We start from the raw sequence: 18,219 nt of genomic DNA, 5'->3' as shown, positions 1-18,219 counted from the left end.
TGGGTGGGTGTCTCGGCCAAGGAGCAGGGACACTGGTCTCTGTGCACCTCTGGCCCTCATAAGGCTGTAGTAACAGCTATTGGTACGGAGAAAACATTAATGCCACGGCGAGTCTAGTGTTTACATTAAAACTTTGTTCATAAACTCTGTGCCCCGGAGAGATGTTCCAAAAAGCTGCTGAGATTGCTCAAAAGCCAGCAAACACTAGGGAAGGGAAATTGATGCATAAATCACAAAGGCATCTTTAACAGGATCCCAGCACAAACAGCTTGGGTATACCCAACTCCTTCAATGGTGGCCTTGTTGGGTCAAAAATAACACTGGGAAATTCCAGTGATAAAGTTCATTCTCTCTGTTAGAAAGTCTTTACTAGTATTTCCGCCCGAGTCAAACTTAGCCTGTGGACATTTCCTCTCGCTGGCAAGGGTAACTTTACAGAAATGCAAATGTGTAAAGCAGAAATCAAACAGCCATTCATTTCTTAGGCATCCAAGGCACTCCACTCTAACACTGTGGTCCTGTGGCTTCTGCTGTGGCACCAGAGTCAGGAGAGTAAGGTGACAGCTGGGAGTCATCTTCTCAGCCTCCTTCTATGTGTGTCTCTGCCAGGGGCAGAGGGACAAGCAAGAAGTGCTAACAATTATCAGCTGCATCCATTTTAAAGGATGATGGGGGCGGGGAGGGGCTCTGAAGGATAGACATCACCCAAGATGTCAGCTATCTTTGACAAGAACGTGACACATCATGTCACTGGATCCTTAGAACCTTAGCTCAGGAGGGCTGTGGAAGGACCAAGTCCACTACTCACAGGAGGCCTTCCTCCTGTGGACCAGAGACCAAGTAGCTCAGCCACAGGCCTGCTCCTGACTGACTGCATCATCACACCTGAACCCAGGAGAGCCTGTCTTCTTTACACCAGGAGGCGAGTCTGAGACTCATTTCACCAAACATCCTAGTTATCAAGGGACCTCAAAAACGAGTAATGCCTCCTGTAGAACAGCAACCCACAAAGGCTCCCGGGTTCTTTGGGTCCCACCTCAGCCCCCTGCTTCAACTACACTTCTTTCACTTAGAGAGAGAAAGATTTCTGTTATGGTTGGGAGCAAATCCAGAGACCCATGTAGATGTCTGAATGTGCAACCGAAACCAGAAGTAGAGCAGAGCCAGGCGCAGCCTTTCTCAGGGCCTTTCCCCTCCACACTAGGCAGAAAGGCATCTGCATCCATTCCTGAGCTGGTCAAATGCTGGCATCAGGTTATTGTGTAATTCAAATGCTGATTTCTGTCCCTGTGCCCCCACCCACCCACTCACACCTCGGTTGCAAGCCTTGTTCTGAGAATCTCCTGTCTCAGTGTTATTAAATATATATATATTCTGCTCCTCAACTGTCCCTTTGTACGCCAATAAAGCAGCTTACAGCCAATCTCTGAGCAGGGAAGAGCAGAGGGAGGGACTTCCTGCCAGGTAGGGTAGGAGGAGTTGGATGAACAGACAAAGAGGGGATTCACTAGGGGATTCCAGCCAGGGGACTCAGCCACAGGCAGAGGTGGAGCAGAGATGAAGAAGAGTCAGCTGGAGCAAAGAAAGAACTAAAAAGTAAGTCACTTGGGGATTGTGGCAAAGATGGAGTCAGGATAACACAGAGGCTTTAAGAACAGGCTTAAGCCGCTTGAGATTGCGTTGTAAAGCCTTGTAAACAAATAGAAAGGAGACTCAATTGTTTGTGTGATAGCCCGATTAGGAGAGAAACTATGAGAAACAAACACAGTTACATAAAAAATAACCTTCAACAGTCAAATACACCCCAACAACTACATGCAGCTTTCTCCTTGCTCCACATGGGATCTGTCCAATTCCCCCTTTTCAAAAGGCCAGTCTTATCCTGCTGGGAAACCTGCAGCTAAGGTCGAAGTCTGACATTACCAAGAAGCCCTGAGTTTGGTGCAAAAATGATGGACACACCCTTTGTCCTCTTCTCTCCCTGAAGAGATCCAGGATCCCACAGCCTCTACCTGAGGAATGTCGGGTAGACCTTAGGGAAATTACAGGCCAACTCCTTTTCTCTCAGTAGAGCCTGTTCAGCAAGCACCTATATAAATAAGGCATCTAGGTACCCTAGCCCCTAAGCCAATGACTTTTGAGCACGCTGGATCATCCCACCCCTTCCCCCAAAGTTCTATATATAACCCTTACCCTGGAATAAAGCTGACCTGCCTCTTCGAAGCTAATACTGGGAGTTCATTTCTGTCATGCTCTCCAAGTCCCTGTCCACACCCCCACACCCCCCTCTGGCCACCATCTAGGGTCGGGGTAGGGGGTGGGGAGGGAAGACAGGGAGAGGCCCCAGATGGCCATATTTTCCTTCAGAAACATCACTAGGTGGGGAGCCAGGCTTTGTGAGATGGACTCAGCACCTTCCTTACCTCTCTTCTTCCTGGCAGTGTTCATGGGTAAGACACGTGACACACTAAGGGCAGCCCACAGTTGTATCAAAATCCCTTCTCCAAAGTTATTTAAGTGTTTGTGTACATTTTAATTGTGTAATGGGACAACGGACTGCTTCTATTTCCCAGTAAGAGTAAAGGAAAATAACTTTTGTTGTTGTTGTTGTTGTTGTTGCTTATTTTGGAGCAGGGTCTTACTGTGTGTCCCACTCTGACCTGGAACTCAGTTCTCTTGCCTCAGCCTTCTCGGCATTAGGTTCCAGGAGGTGAGAGACAGTGTGCCTGGCGTTTAAACAGTCTTCAAATGAAGCTGGGACTGGCAGGGCTGGATCACCGACTCAGAACCCTTGCCATACAAGGGACACACAACACTCAGGTTTACAACAGCAGCCTAGACTGCTGCTCCCAGGATCACCAACCGTTAATCAGCTCCATCAGAATTTCTGTTTCATGATGCCAACGGTCAACCTCATGTTATTTTGAATGGGAAGCGAGTCCCAGGAGAGGACGAGAAACCACCAGATACCTCACGGAACCACAACTCTTACAATCTGATGCTCAATCCCAGACAATCTGGCAAGTCTGTCTTATCACTGAATCCATCCATCCATCCTAACGGCATTCATTCCTGGCCAGCACACAGAGACTTCTATTGCAAATCCATTAGCAATGCAGGAATGTGTGGAAAAAATATATATAGCTCATGTGATCCCAGGATCAAGATCCACCCTATGCTCCCCCGGGAAGCCGAACCTGGACTCTCCATGGCGACAGAGGGACATGACAGGCACTCAGCTAGGGCCTGGGGTTCAAAATATAACAGCCAAGGGAGGTGGAAAGAGTAAGTTTGGAAAGCCCGCCTTCATGTGGGTCCTCAGACAGGCATGTCACTTATAAGGAAGACGACTGTGCTCTTCAGTTACAGACTTTCAGAATGTTCTGAAATTAGTCCATGAATGACATTCAAAGTTTGCTGTTTCTTAAGAGACCAGTTCCCCTGGCAGCCAAAAAAACAAAAAACAAAAAACTGTACCTTGTTAGGACCCAAACAGAACACCTTAGGCTCCACTGACTCAAAACAAAATCTTCCAAACCTGGAATATATGCAGGCTCACGCCTGTAATCAATTACAGGCAATTACAGGCCCCGGCAACACTGAACACTGCGAAAGGCTTTGAAAAAGCCTGCGGCTTTAAAGACTACTTTGTGACACCCACCCACCCCCACCCCAAAAGTAGTTATTTTCCATTTTTCTAAAGCTTCTCTAGTTGCTAAAATGCATGGACTCTTGATAAATCTATGCCAGATGTCACCAGTGTTCTTGTCCTAACTAGCTGAAGACAGTCTTTGAGTAGTAGCCGCTTATACAGTCTGGCCTCACAATCAAAGCTCAGCCTAAGAATGCAGGCCAGTGCCATCAGCAGGTCAGGGCAGACATGGAACACGTAGCCTCACCACTTGTGGAGGTTTTTCTTAAGTTATCCAGGAATTCTTCCAGCAGTTGGGACTGGTTGGGAGATGGCGGCAGACCTTTCTGGTCCCTGGAAAACAGGTCACTGTCTGACCAGGAAGCACACAGGGTTGTTCTCATGTCCACTGGCCGGGAGACCAGAGTGAGGCCAACACTCTTCTCAGAGAACAGGGCCTCCATCTGCGTAATGTCAAGGTCAGACACGGCTTCCCCATTTAAGCTCGTGATTTCGTTGCCTTTTCTCAGCCCTGAGAACCAGGAATGGGGGGAAAAAAAGAAAGAAAGGGGGAAGATATTATAGACATGTATTTTAAGATGAAAGCAGGCTGTAAATGCTGGCCACCCACCAGGTGGAAAATGGAGCATTGTGCAGAGGTTTGAACTAAAGCCCAGCTCCAAGCTGGTGTTAGCTAAGTTGTTTTAAATGAGACACAGTTTGGGGAACTGCTTACCAACTATTTTCTCTGGGCCTCTCTCTGTTTCACACATTCTCTCCCTCCCTCGATCTGGACATCTGTATGAATACTCTCTTCACACATATTTGTATGTACACTCTCTTCACACTCTCTTCTATATGAATACTCCTCATACACATACATACACATCTGTATGAATACTTTCTTCACATACACATCTGTGTAAATATTCTCTTTGCACACACACAATCTGTAGGAATATCCTCTTTACACACATATCTGTATGAACACTCTATACACATACACACATCTGTATAAGTACTCTCTTTACACACAATGCATATATATTAGTATATATATATGCACACATATACATACATACATACATACATACATATGTGTATTTTCAAGTAAATTCTTTCTAAAAAACTTCAGGAGAAACCATCATCTGGCAAAACTGCTAACAACCTCATGAGGCAGAGCATCCCACAGTTAGAAACTCAGACAGCACCACACAGACCTCCTCCGTATGCCAGGCTGTCGGGGAGAACATCGCTTATAAATATCCGGCTGAGATGCTGGTGCTCATCCACCTGAGCTGTGACTGCAAACCCTGGGGGGGGGGAGAAAACAAAGAGCAAGTGTGACTTCACCTCCCTTTGTCTCCCCAGCCCAGTCAAGGGGTATATGCGAGAACATCCGTTCTGGTGATTGCAGCATGCTGAGAAAGTAAGTGCCGACTATTTTGAAAGTGCTGTTCTTTAGCAAGAGTCAGGGGAAAGAGGAACCCGCCAGACTGGAGGGTTTAGACATAAGAGTGTGCAACATTACTCAACAGTTGCAACTGCATGCACACAGCGGCACATTCATAGCAGCCAGCCGCTGGGGACAGCCCAGCCGACAAATGAGGAGATTAAGGACAAACTGAATGCGGTGTGCACAGACAGTAGAACGCGACTCAACCTTAATAAGAAAATTCTGGCACATCCTGTAATGGGACGAACCCTGAGGGTATTAATGTTAAGTGAAATAAGCTGGGCACAAAAAGACAAATATTGAAGGGCTCCCAAATTCATAAGGACAGAGGGTATAATGTGCGTTTGTCAGGAGCTGGGAAAGCAGAGTAGAGAGCCAGTGTCCTATGGAGACAAAGCTCCAGTTTTGCCAAATGAAAGAGATCCTGAAAGCGATGGTCAGGGTGACTCACTTTGTTGCCACAGACTAACAGTGCAGGTAACCTACCTTACATTACTTCTTCTATATCACTACAGTTAAAAATGACTTTTTTTTTAAGTTAAGACTTAAAAGATCTCTTACTGAAGCAGAGTGGGTGTTTTAAGAAGGTTAAAGCCAGGGCTGACTCAGCAGTTAAGAGCACTGGCTGCTCTTCCAGAGGTCCTGAGTTCAATTCCCAGCAACCACATGGTGGCTTATAACCATCTATAATGAAATCTGATGCCCTCTTCTGGCACACAGACAGAACACTGTATATGTAATAAATAAATCTAAAAAAACAAACAACAACAACAACAAAACGGTAAAGCCTGCTGCTAGGCAATGGCTGGGTAGACACAGTGTGTGCTGTATAAGCATAAAAATCAGAGTTCGAATCCCCCAAACCCACATAAAAAGCCAGATGCATAGCACAAGCACCAGTATACCAGCAATCCTATAGGAGATCGAGACTGACAAAAGCCTAGAAGCTTGCGTGTCAGTTACCCTGGCCTGTGCTGTGGGAAAAAAAAAAAATGAGGAAATCCAGCCTCAAAAGAATATACTCGAGGGATACAGCCAAGATTGTCCGCAGTCATCCACATGTGAGTCATACCATTACACACCCAAATTCACACAGAGAAATGTATAAATACACACACACACACAAATACGTGCATATACACAGAAATGATGGGGAAACTGTCCAAATGGGTCCAATGCTTTGTATAGGTATAATATGCAAAACCCAGTACACGCCCTGCTTAGAGCGCATGTTCCCTTCTTGCACTGGCATGGTGCAGGCTGTCCTTCCGCATCCAGGCTCCCCAACCGTGGCAAAAGACTCTGTGCCTAATTCATTCACTCAGATGGGAAGAAGACACAGGCATGGCGGCCATGGGAGCAGAGCAAAGGCCAAGGGGGAGTAGACAAAAGGTGAAGAGGGTTTCCAAACAAAACCATCACCAACCTACATTGAGCACTGTGGTCCCCACTTAATCTTAACGTTTGGGAGGCTGAGGCAGGAGGACCACTACAAGCTTTGAGGCTATCTTGGGATCTCAGGCCAGTCTGGACTACAAAGTGAGACCCTGTCTTAAACTAAACCAGCAAGTGGACCGTATAATTAAGAACAGGGTCTGTCTAAAGGATGAAAATTTAACATATTACAGCTTTAGCATATTATCAACTTGAGTGCCACTCAGCCCTGTGTATTGTTTTTAAGCTCGTCCCTTTACCTCCATCACCCCCTCCCATTAGAGGAAGAGACTATAGACCCCGAGACTACCTTATATATCTTCGTTTCTCTGGCATCTCTCATGCTCCCTTGGAAAATAGCTAGTGCATAAAAGGCCCATATTGGATGGAATTATTTTAAAGTAAATATCTGCGTTGTGACCTTATTTTTAACATGACGAAAACGGCCTTTCTGTGGAAGCAGTCATCAAGCTTTACCTCATTACTGACTTCCCATGGGAAAGGCAATAAAAGTCTGAAGTGCACTTTTGAGACATGAGCAAAGACTACAAAGAATTCGCTGAGTTTCAATAAAGACCAAGAAAAATAAGAGTTAAACACCAATGCTGATGCTTAATTGTGTTACACACAAGTCAGAGGGGGACAAAGCAAGCAGAGCAGGCTTGTCCCAGTAAGACAGCCCATGTGTTGTTGAAGGACAGGTAAGATTTCTATCCTGGGAGAAAGGACAGCATTCCAGGTTGGTAAGACTCTAGACATGAAAAAGAAGCTTCATGGGGCTGGAGAAGTGGCTCAGTGGTCAAGAACACTTGCTGTTCTTCCAGAGGACGCCCTCTTCTGGCCTCCTCAGGCACTGCACCCATGTGGCACATATATATATATATATACATTCAAATCTCAATCAACAAATGGATCTAAGGCCCCCTGTCTGGCTCCTGGGTGTACCAGCTCAGAGTAGCACCAGGCAGAGTTAATTCATTGGGTTAGCGCTACCAATAGCATGTCACATTCCTTACCAACTTTTATATTATTTTCTCTGATTGCCTTGCCACCTCACCCAACACCGATACATCCTGCAAAACTAAATAAATAATAATGAAAGAGAGTGGGGTGGGGGGTTGGCGCGAAGGGCAAATGAGCATCAGGCTCCTGGGATTGGGAGAGGGCTTCTGGCACTCACCAAAGTCAGTCATGTCTCCAGTCTTGGTTAGCTGCACATGATACACATTGAGTGGAAAAACTTCAATTTCATCATAAGCCTAAGAAAGGTAAAAGCAACAGAATCAGGGGCTTTGCGAAATTATGTTGACATACTCTTTCACAGGAAAACTGCCATACTGTTTATGTGAGGGCTGTTTATAAATCAAATGCCAAACTTGAATAGTTCCCCCCCCCCAAATTACAGTCTTCAAAATTAAGAGGCCTAGGGGAAAAGCTGAGCTGGCAAAGGGATCGCTTAGCACGCTCCTGGCGTGGCACTGATTGGGTGAGGTGGCACACACTTCTATTCCAAACACTAGGGATGTGGAGGCAGGAGGATCAGAATCTCAAGGGCATCCTTGGCTACACAGAGTTTGGGGCCAGCCTGGGCTATGTGAGGCTGGGTATGGATGTGGTTGGACAGTCCCTTTCGACCTCCAGCGTCCACTTGCCTGCTCTTGCATGTATTCATATGGTGCGGGCACACACCACTCAACCCTCTCATCGACCACCTTTCGCAGCTGAAGACCGTAGTGAGTAGGCTCCAACTTTCTCATCTGCAAAGAAAATGTCTGGTTACCCTGAGTCTGACTGCTCTGTCCTAACATCAACAGCGTCGGGGGGGTGGGGGTGGGGTGGGGGGAGAGGCTCCTGACTGGCCACTACCAAAATCTTGAAAAACAGCTGCATATAATTTGCTCAGTCTAGAACTATGGGGAAAAAACTCACATTTAAATGTGCAAACAAGAGAAAGATGGGACAAAATTCATTGTTAAGGTTCCTCTAAATGCTGTCATGGCAAAACATAAGGTTCACCACGCATAAGCTAAGGAGCTGCGCTTCATCACACAGCCCATCTCCCGTCAAACGCCTAGCTCTCGTCCACGTCCACTCGCCAGACACCAACTTTATGTTGTTTCTTACTATGAAAGTAAAGAGATTTGTAAAAACTGTGGTTTGTGGATAAGTTCTACGGAATTCAGAATTTCATACTTCAACGTATTTTAACAGGAAAATGTTTAAATTCAGACATATTCTTATGCCCCCTCACCCTGCATGCATTTGTGTGCCTGTGTGCATGTGTCCCTGTGTGCCTGTGTGTATGTGTGCCTGTGTGCATGTGTCCCTGTGTGCCTGTGTGTATGTGTGCCTGTGTGCATGTGTGCCTGTGTGCATGTGTGCCTGTGTGCCTGTGTGCCTGTGTGCCTGTGTGTATGTGTGCCTGTGTGCCTGTGTGCCTGTGTGCCTGTGTGCCTGTGTGCCTGTGTGCCTGTGTGCCTGTGTGCCTGTGTGTATGTGTGCCTGTGTGTATGTGTGCCTGTGTGCCTGTGTGTATGTGTGCCTGTGTGCCTGTGTGCCTGTGTGCCTGTGTGTATGTGTGCCTGTGTGTATGTGTGCCTGTGTGCCTGTGTGCCTGTGTGTATGTGTGCCTGTGTGTATGTGTGCATGTGTGCCTGTGTGCCTGTGTGCCTGTGTGCCTGTGTGCCTGTGTGCCTGTGTGCCTGTGTGCCTGTGTGCATGTGTGCCTGTGTGCCTGTGTGCCTGTGTGCCTGTGTGCCTGTGTGCCTGTGTGCCTGTGTGCCTGTGTGCCTGTGTGTATGTGTGCCTGTGTGCCTGTGTGCCTGTGTGCCTGTGTGCCTGTGTGCCTGTGTGCCTGTGTGCCTGTGTGCCTGTGTGCCTGTGTGCCTGTGTGTATGTGTGCCTGTGTGTATGTGTGCCTGTGTGTATGTGTGCCTGTGTGTATGTGTGCCTGTGTGCCTGTGTGTATGTGTGCCTGTGTGCCTGTGTGCCTGTGTGCCTGTGTGCCTGTGTGTATGTGTGCCTGTGTGTATGTGTGCCTGTGTGCCTGTGTGCCTGTGTGCCTGTGTGCCTGGTGTGCCTGTGTGCCTGTGTGCCTGTGTGCATGTGTGTATGTGTGCCTGTGTGCATGTGTGTATGTATAGTACACATGCATTCACTTCCTCCTTCTCTTTTCCTCGCTTCCATCTTTTCTTTCTTCCCCATGCTTTCAACAGAAAAGCATTTAGAGTCCAGGCCTGTGCTCCAAACAGGATCAGCTGACCTCCTGCCTCCAACACCTCTAACGCTCAGAAAAAACTTGTCACTGTAGCAGTTTTTATCACCTGTACAGATGGACATCGAGACTTTTCTGAGTAAAAGGCTTATGTGCTGGGGGGGGGGGCATAGATTTGTAAAGATAATGACATGCACAAATGTAGGGAACACCAAAGCTTCCAGGCCAAGTACAAAAGAGGGTTAAAAACACTCTCCTTGTCCTCCACGAACAAGCCTTGTCACCATTTATGAATTCCAGTGCACTCAAATCCTTCAGCTCCACTCTGCCACCAGGTGGCAGAGCTGCTGCTACAGAATAGATTTGTCCTGTAGGCTTCCTCTTCAGTCTGGGACTAAAGTCCAGTTGGAGGAATGAAGAACCATAACTCATAGCTGTGTCCATGATGCAACCGTGAGTGGCGATGGGTTATGCACTTAACAGCACGCCAAGCCACTTCATGTCTAAGTAAGGTGTACAGCAACAGATGTCACAATGGAAGCCTGCGGTCACTCTTCTGAAGGGTGGAGCATTAACAGATTAACTAGAAAATGTTAATATACCGGGCATGGTGGCGCATGCCTTTAATCCCGGCACTCTGGGAGGCAGAGGCAGAGGCAGGCGGATCGATGTGAGTTCAAGGCCAGCCTGGTCTACAAAGTGAGTCCAGGGCAACCAGGGCTATACAGAGAAACTCTGTCTCAGAGAGGAGGAGGAGGAGGAGGAAGAGGAGGAGGAGGAAGAGGAGGAGGAGGAGGAGGAAGAGAAGAAGAAGAAGAAGAAGAAGAAGAAGAAGAAGAAGAAGAAGAAGAAGAAGAAGAAGAAGAAGAAGAAGAAAGAAAGAAAGGGAAAAGAAAATGTTAATATGCTCCCCTATGTACAAAGTTGGGTCTTTAAAACCCCACAGCACCCGAAGGTGGAGAAGTGTAGCATTAATGGCCCTCTCTATTCAGAACTATGTCTCTGAAGTCCGCCACCTTGCACGCCAAAGCCAGAACATCTTCCACCCTGTGCTCTGGTTTGATGACCACGGTAACTCCCTCTTGATCTTGGAAGTGGACGTAAGTCTGGACTTCCCACGTGTTGTCTCGGAGCGTACTGTCCACTGTGGAGCCATAGAGATGCAGGTCATGGACCTGCATGAGGTGAGAAAACAGAGACAGGTCAGAGAAGCAAAAACAGAAACTGTGTGTGCGTTTGGGGGGTGGGGGTTCCCTTGATGTAAACGGTTACTATACGCTTTGTGCACACCCGACACTGGCCTCTCATGCCACTCTGGGGGCCCAATCTGCCAGCCTTTGGCTCCTTAGTCTCTCCACACAGGTGAAGTTGAATGCCAGAAAGGAGGTGGAGGTGGGGGCCATGGAAGAATCCAAACAGCTCAGCCTCACTGCTATAGAGTCCTGATGGCGAAGGGCCCCTGGGAAATGTGCATCTCATTCTTAGCCCCTTTCCAGCTCTCCATAAAGCATGACTCTCCTTTCTCCCGTTTAAACTTTGAAAACCTAACTTCTTGCAAAGAGGACATCTTCTCTCTGTCTTTCCGGTATGTTAAACACAGCCGCTCTGTCAGGAGATCATCTCCAAACCTACCCTCTTCAGGAGCTTTGCTCAAAATGCTTTCCTAAATCTCACTACTGCGGCCAATCATTTCATGTTAGTCTACTCCGACCAACAACCATCGTGGCAACTACGTACTCAGCAACTGGCACATTTCCTCAAGCTGGACACACTTGTAGGAACACTATGGGCACTATGGGGAGGCAAACCCGGATACTGCTACTTAACTAGATAATAGTGGCCCAGGGGCGGGGGGGAGGGGGCCGCATAACAGGGGGGAACATTTAATTTTGGTAGAGTGTTGGTGTATGCCTGTATTCCCAGCAGAGACTGGGAGATCTCTGGGTTTGAGGACAGATCTCAGTTTGAGTCTCATTTACAAAGTGAGTTCCAGGCTTGCCAGGGCGACATAATGAAATCCTATCTCCAAACACACAAACAAAATTCAATTTGCTAAGCCTCGGGTTACCACTTAGCATACGAAAGCACTGTTCCTATTACTCAAATATATTAATTAACAAGATAAACAAGCCTTTATGAGCAAAGGCGCCCACATACATGAAGATGTCTTACAAGCTGGAAAGCAGGGCATGTAGACTTTCACATTACTACATACAACTCAAACCTCAAAGCAAGCACACTGACTGACAGGGCGTTAATTCCTCTAAACACAAAGGAAACTGTGTGAAGCCAAGAGCGTAGTGATAGAGACATTCCGAAGACCAGGCCAGGGAAGAGAAGGGGAAAGATGCATCTTTCGGTGCCGTCTCTTTGGAAATGTGATGCTCAGCTCTGACGTAGCATAACTGGGTCTGCCATGGAGCTGTCAACGTCGGCGGTGGCACATTTACCTAGAAAGATGTTTGCAGCCAGGACAAGGAGAAAAGAGACAGGCAGGGGCAGATCCCTCCAGCTTAGGATGCCAGGCAGGCTCTGGGATACCCTTTGCTGAGGGGCCTGTCACGCGAGTAAGGGCTTTCTCAGGCTCATTTCTCCCAGGAACTTCCCTCAGTTGGGCAGTGTCAAGTAAGAGCAGGTGTTGGCCTAATTAAGCTATTTAGGGCACATTGGGAAAAAAAAATCAAAAGCAGAAAGCCCAGCAGAGGTCACTGTGGAGTAAGAAACATCAAGGGGGGAGGCCACAGGGAGGAACAACAGAAATCACATCACAGCAATTTTACACTCTCCTTTGGCTGGTTGGAAGGGACCACACGGCTTCCCTTCCAGCTTTCTTATCCCTGGCTGCCCATCATAAGGAGATTTCTTTACATAAAATAAATTCCTACCCTGCTGCCAGTTCACTCACAACTGTCATGGTGAGGTATTATGGATCCCCTACTTAACAGGTGAGAAAAATGGCGTTTCTAAGAAACTTTACGTTTACACAACTAGTACCTGTGGTACTAAAAGGTTCTGGCCCCTAAAGTCTGGCTACGAGTCAGGTCTCCCCACTATGACACAACATGAAAATGGCAGCCTGCCAATTAACTTCTCTCCACAATAGATATGACATCAGTGATCCAGATTTGGTTCCTAGTTCTACTCTACAAATCATGCCCTAGCTGAGCAAACTGTCTCAAGAGGCCTCCCCATAAAGAGCCAGGCACTCCCCTGCTCTATGCTTCTGCTCACATCAATGCCTTCCTCTGCCGCTCTGTGCCCCCCCTGACTGAAAACGCTAGTTAGGGGAACCCACCCATTCTACAAAGTCCACCCCACACAAGGGCTAGCCTTGGATACACCCACTTTATGCAGCAAGATGAATGACATCATGGCCTTTGTTCCACCACGCTCTGTCTCCTTCAGGCCCTAACATGACGTCTCACACTCAGAATACACCTGGGTGCTGAGGAGACGGCTGCCACTCCAGAATCACTACCAACCAATGTGAGAGGCCAAGGCTCTCCACTTACATCTGAATCAGATTTGCTTTTCCAATGCCAGCTTCTTAACAGTCCCAATTTTCGGGAAGACCAATTACCAGACTGCTCAAAGTCTTAAACAAGAGAAATGTGTGAACGTAAATGGAAGGGTGGAAGAAAGGACAGCCGACTCAATTAAGTGTGGCTTTGAACTTGCATCTGCACGGAGGAGTCATTTCTTCCATCTACACTGCTCACGGAAGATGCCTATAGAAGCCAAGGCCATCAGTGATTTAAAGCCTCTCAAGAGACCTCCCACAATGACAAATTACGTGTGCTTTTTGCTGTAACACACACACATACACAAGCGCATGCGCACGCACATGCAGGCATGCACACACGCAGGCATGTGTATTCAATATAGAAAAGGGGAAAACCTGGTTATTCAGTGAAGTCAAAGAATGTGGAATGAATTAATTAGAGCCAAGGGGTGGGGGGAGTCTACTTGGTAAACACAGATCTTCTGAGTTATTTTAAGCTCTGCCCTTTTGGAGAAAAAGCTACATTGATTTCCTCAGGAAGGACCAGAGGCGTCCAGGCTGACAACATACGCACTTCAGTTTCAAGAGCTTGATAAAACGTTCTCCTACATCCTTTTCATAAAAGGAGATGGAAAACTCTGAAACGAAACACACACACACAGAGAGAGAGAGAGAGAGAGAGAGAGAGAGAGAGAGAGAGAGAGAGAGAGAAGGGAAGGGAAGGGAAGGGAAGGGAAGAGAAGAGAAGAGAAGAGAAGAGAAGAGAAGAGAAGAGAAGAGAAGAGAAGAGAAGAGAGACAGACAGACAGAGGACGCCTGGAAAAATCCTTCCTGCACATCCTTCTTAAAGGGGCTTTTTAAAGCATTCATTCAGAGGTGCAACAAGAATGTCTCCTTGCCTACCTGCTCTCTCCTACTCTGACCAACCTCCTTCCGCTGAAAGATCATTTCCAAAGCCCCGTTCAAAGGTCTCTGTTCATAGAGAACACAAAGGGAAGAAGCAAAAAGGTCGAGGCCAAACCTCCCTCTTGCTAGCCTTACGAAGCCTGGTACCCTACTGTCTCAACACCTCCCTCATCTTAAAGGTGACCACCACAAATGCCAGCTTCAGGAGGTCATCCCATGAGGAACGGCATGTGAGAGACGTGCTACAACCTTTCTGCAGTCAGCTTGGACAGCGTCCGAGCACCATCCCTGCATCACCCCCACCGTTCAGTGACAGCCACTGTCCAGAACTGCACGACAATTATCCAATGTTCCAAAACCTTGAGGAACCTGGGGCGAGCTGTGGTAGTGCTCCCTCAAGCCTAACTCCTGCTGGCCTTGTAGGAACAGGGAGCCCAAGTGAACTCTAGCTCCAGCCACAACATGCTACCTTAGCAATTGCAAATTGAGCTAGCTCTCCTGGTAAGGCAACTTCTACACGTGTTGTAGTATTATTATTATCATCATCATCATCATCATCATCATCATCATCATCATTATTATTATTATTATTTCACTAATTGTCCTGAAGCTACATGTCAAATTACTTATGCTCAGTATGTCACCCAGAGAGAGAATGGTAACCCTGTGCGTCCTTGCAGCAGATGCTTTTAGGTCCAATGGCTTATAATTACTGCCTGGATCAATGAAGGGACATGAGTAGCAAAAATCACAGTGTCTGTCTGTCACAAGGAGGCCCACAGCACCCCAGTCACTGATGAAAGGAGAGTCTATTAGCAAGTGAGATGAGGGGACAACACAAAAGAAGTGATCTGCCGTGGCTCCTTTTTTGACAACTCGGAACGGTGGATGATGCCGTGTTTACTTCCTTCTTGGGCAGATGCCCGGACATCGGTGGTTAGGGAGGGAAGACAAAGACCTGACTGGCTGGCGCTGCGTATGCAAAGAGACAAACACAGATACGTTCTGTAGATGCACATCCTGATGTGCTGTGGAAGGCTCCAGACTAGCATCTATTCAAACAGACTGCGCTGTGGTCAACAGTTGGTTGTTCCATTCACATTCTCCACTTGAGAAACCAACATCAGTGTGCCCCCCGCCCCGCCCTCGCCCCCTGCCTCTCGCCCTCACCCCCCCCCCCTTGAGCCCCGTCTGTACCTAATAACTAAAGTGACAATCCTTCATTCACTCACTGCCATGGAAAGTCAGGACACCCCAGACAGTTTTCCAGGAGCAGAGGCCAAGGCCAGGGGCTGCCACGGCTGCTGTGGCTTTCTGGAGCAGCTGCCACCCTCACTCAGTGGGAGATTTGTTGATGTCTTTCCATAGCAAACAGCTCCCTGCCAAAGGCTGTCTGAGACTCACCATTACTCATCAAGGAGGCCCTGAAAAGCTCTCATTTGGGACTAGCCAAGGTGTCCTTTAAAACATGCTCCAAAAAGGCTGGCTTTCCTCCAGCGTTCACAGACTTCCAGTTAGGGTGACTCACTGTGAGACCCTTACAGGATGTACCAATTACGGTGGGATATTTAAAAAGGAGTGCGGCTCCTCCCTCACAACGGCCCTTTCTGTGCGGTGCCAATGCAGATAATGTACTTACTGTATAAAAACAGATGGTTTGTGTGCTACAAATACTCTCCGTGATTAGCACAAGATGAGGGAATAATCATTGTAATTATTCAACCAGCTACAGGCAGAATTTTAAGCCAAAGGGGTATTTAAAAAAAAAATAATGATCCTCTCTTGTGTCAAGCTGCAGTTCAATTTGAACCTAGATACTTGTGTTCTGTGACAAAGAACAGAAAGATGTACTGCTAAAACAGCCGACAGACAGATGGACAGTCTACTTCACCATCCGTGACTGTTTCAGCAAAGTTTCCTCTTAAAGTCTGCAGTGAGTCTTGATAATGCTTTGATGACCTCACTCCTCAAAATAAGAACTTTCTATTGTTACATGTTTAAAGAGATCTAATCTTAAAGCACTGGGCTTTTATCATAGATACAACAGTTCTCAGCCACTAAAGGACTACAGCTAAAACAAATGATTAGCAAGAAACATTAAGCAAAGTATCATAACGTTGGCATGCACTATGAGCTTCGAATGCACAAGAACACTTACACTACACAGACCAAGGGCTTATGGAAAGCTCTTCTTCAAGATCCAGCGCTCTCTCTCTCTCTCTCTCTCTCTCTCTCTCTCTCTCTCTCTCTCTCTCTCTCTCTGTGTGTGTGTGTGTGTGTGTGTGTGTGTGTGTGTGTGTGTGTGTCTGTCTGTCTGTCTGTCTGTCTCTCTGACATACACACACACGGCAGGGACACAGTAATAACCTAGCAAATGCTGGTGACATATCAACCACAGGATTAAGTCCTTTCCCCCAGGGATTTTGAATCAGCTCTGTAAGTATACAGAGACCTCCGGGCGGGAAACGGACAGCACTCATTATGAAGCCGTTGCCACTCTGATAGCATCCTTTATAGAAAAGAAGGTTTGGATGCAGCTTCCTTGTCTACTCAGGGATGGTTTGTTCACTTTAGCAAAAGGAGATCACAAAACAGGAGAGTCCTGGTCCAAGTCACTCCACCTCACGGCATGCTCTTGGCAGCCACGGTCCTGGGAGGCTGCAGGTGGGAAGGGATGTGGTTCCAGGCAGAGGAATCTCCAACTCATCCACACTCACCCTACAGGAAGCAGGGCCCCTGAGGCCAAGCTGCCACCCAGGAGCAGTTGCAGCAACATCACCGGCGTGCTGAGGAGGCTGTACCCAGCTTCAGAAGGAGGCAAAGCACACAGCTGTCTATGCTGAGCATTTTATGTCACCAGAGAGTGCCTCTCCCCCTCCCCAAGCAACTGTCACTGTGTCCCACATTCTACTATAACTCAGATTTTTTTCAAACTAGATTTCTAATTCACCAAATTATTTCTATTAACTCGTTGGATAGCGTTTGCAAAGACACAATAGGTTTGTCCATGCTGATCATTATCAGGCTTTTATTTATTTTAATTTTTTCTGTTTTTCATTTATGATGGTGTGAGAGTACATATGTCATGTGTATGCAGGTGCCCATGGAGGTCAGGAGAGAGCATCAGGGTTCCTGGAACTGAAGTTACAGGCAGTTGTGAGCTGCCATGTGGGTGCTGGGAAGCAAATACAAGTCCATTATAGGAACAACAAACTCTTTTAAGTGCTGAACCATTGCTCTAGCCCCATATTCAGCGTTTTTAAATTGATTTTATTATTTTATGCATATGGGCGTTTTGCCTCCATGTGTGTCTGAGCACCACACATGTGCCTAGTGGCCACAGAAGCCAGAAGAGAACATCAAATTGCCCTGGAAACTGGAGTTACAGGTGGCTGTTAGCCACCATCTGGGTGCTAGAAAGTGACCTTGGATCCTTTTGAAGAACAATATATTCTTAACCTCTGAGCCATCTCTCCAGCCCCATTATCGACCTTTTACCTTTGATGAGTAGCTAAGAGCTTTGCTAGAAATAAAATTAGAGATAAGGCAATCAAATGGAGGGAAAGTTGGAGAAATTGACTAATAGTACGGAACCCAGCTTTACAGGGAGGACATGAGTTTGGGAAATGCGTAAAATATAACCATGAGCATATCCAAGTGTGCACCCCACTCCTGCATGAGCATATCCAAGTGTGCACCCCACTCCTGCATGAGCATATCCAAGCTGTGCACCCCACTCTTGAACTCAGAAACTCAGAACTCTGGAGACCAGAGAAGGACACTGCTCAATTCCACTGAGGATGCCTAGAGAAGAATGCACTATCTGTGTGAAAACATGAAGAAAGGTGTAACTTGGGATTCACTAACATTCAAAGGAAAGTCAGGTACTGCTGAAGAAGATGTAAGTATATGTCAAATATGCAGCTCTGGCCCAGACAGTCAAGGTACTAATTTTAAGGTGGTGATGTCATAAGTTTAAAAGCCCCCCACAATACTTAGCATTCAGGAGACACCTCTTAGTTTACTTAGTAGGATCATTTGAATTCTAAACTGGTCTTTTAACAGATCCATATGAA

At 47.0% G+C, this 18,219-nt stretch overlaps 1 protein-coding gene across 6 annotated transcripts in view; it reads right to left on the bottom strand.

Moving 5' to 3' along the window:
* TIAM2 (TIAM Rac1 associated GEF 2) overlaps window positions 1-18,219 on the bottom strand; it is a 208,716-nt gene that overhangs the window by 63,133 nt on the left and 127,364 nt on the right. For 3 of the 6 annotated variants that reach the window (XM_084774508.1, XM_084774507.1, XM_084774509.1), the window contains exons 10-14: window positions 10,752-10,910; window positions 8,174-8,278; window positions 7,702-7,780; window positions 4,852-4,944; window positions 3,900-4,163 (exon numbers count right to left, since the gene is read on the bottom strand). In XM_084774508.1, coding sequence (XP_084630634.1) covers window positions 3,900-4,163; window positions 4,852-4,944; window positions 7,702-7,780; window positions 8,174-8,278; window positions 10,752-10,910 — 700 coding nt within the window. The remainder of the gene's footprint in view (window positions 1-3,899; window positions 4,164-4,851; window positions 4,945-7,701; window positions 7,781-8,173; window positions 8,279-10,751; window positions 10,911-18,219) is intronic. The other 3 variants (XM_084774511.1, XM_084774510.1, XM_084774512.1) reach the window with 3 other exon arrangements.

Source organism: Acomys minous, assembly GCF_964271855.1.
Source record: "Acomys minous genome assembly, chromosome: 3".
NCBI classification, from domain to species: domain Eukaryota; kingdom Metazoa; phylum Chordata; class Mammalia; order Rodentia; family Muridae; genus Acomys; species Acomys minous.
The sequence above is the reverse complement of the archived record's forward strand: the minus strand, read 5'-3'. Positions and strand labels throughout refer to the sequence as shown.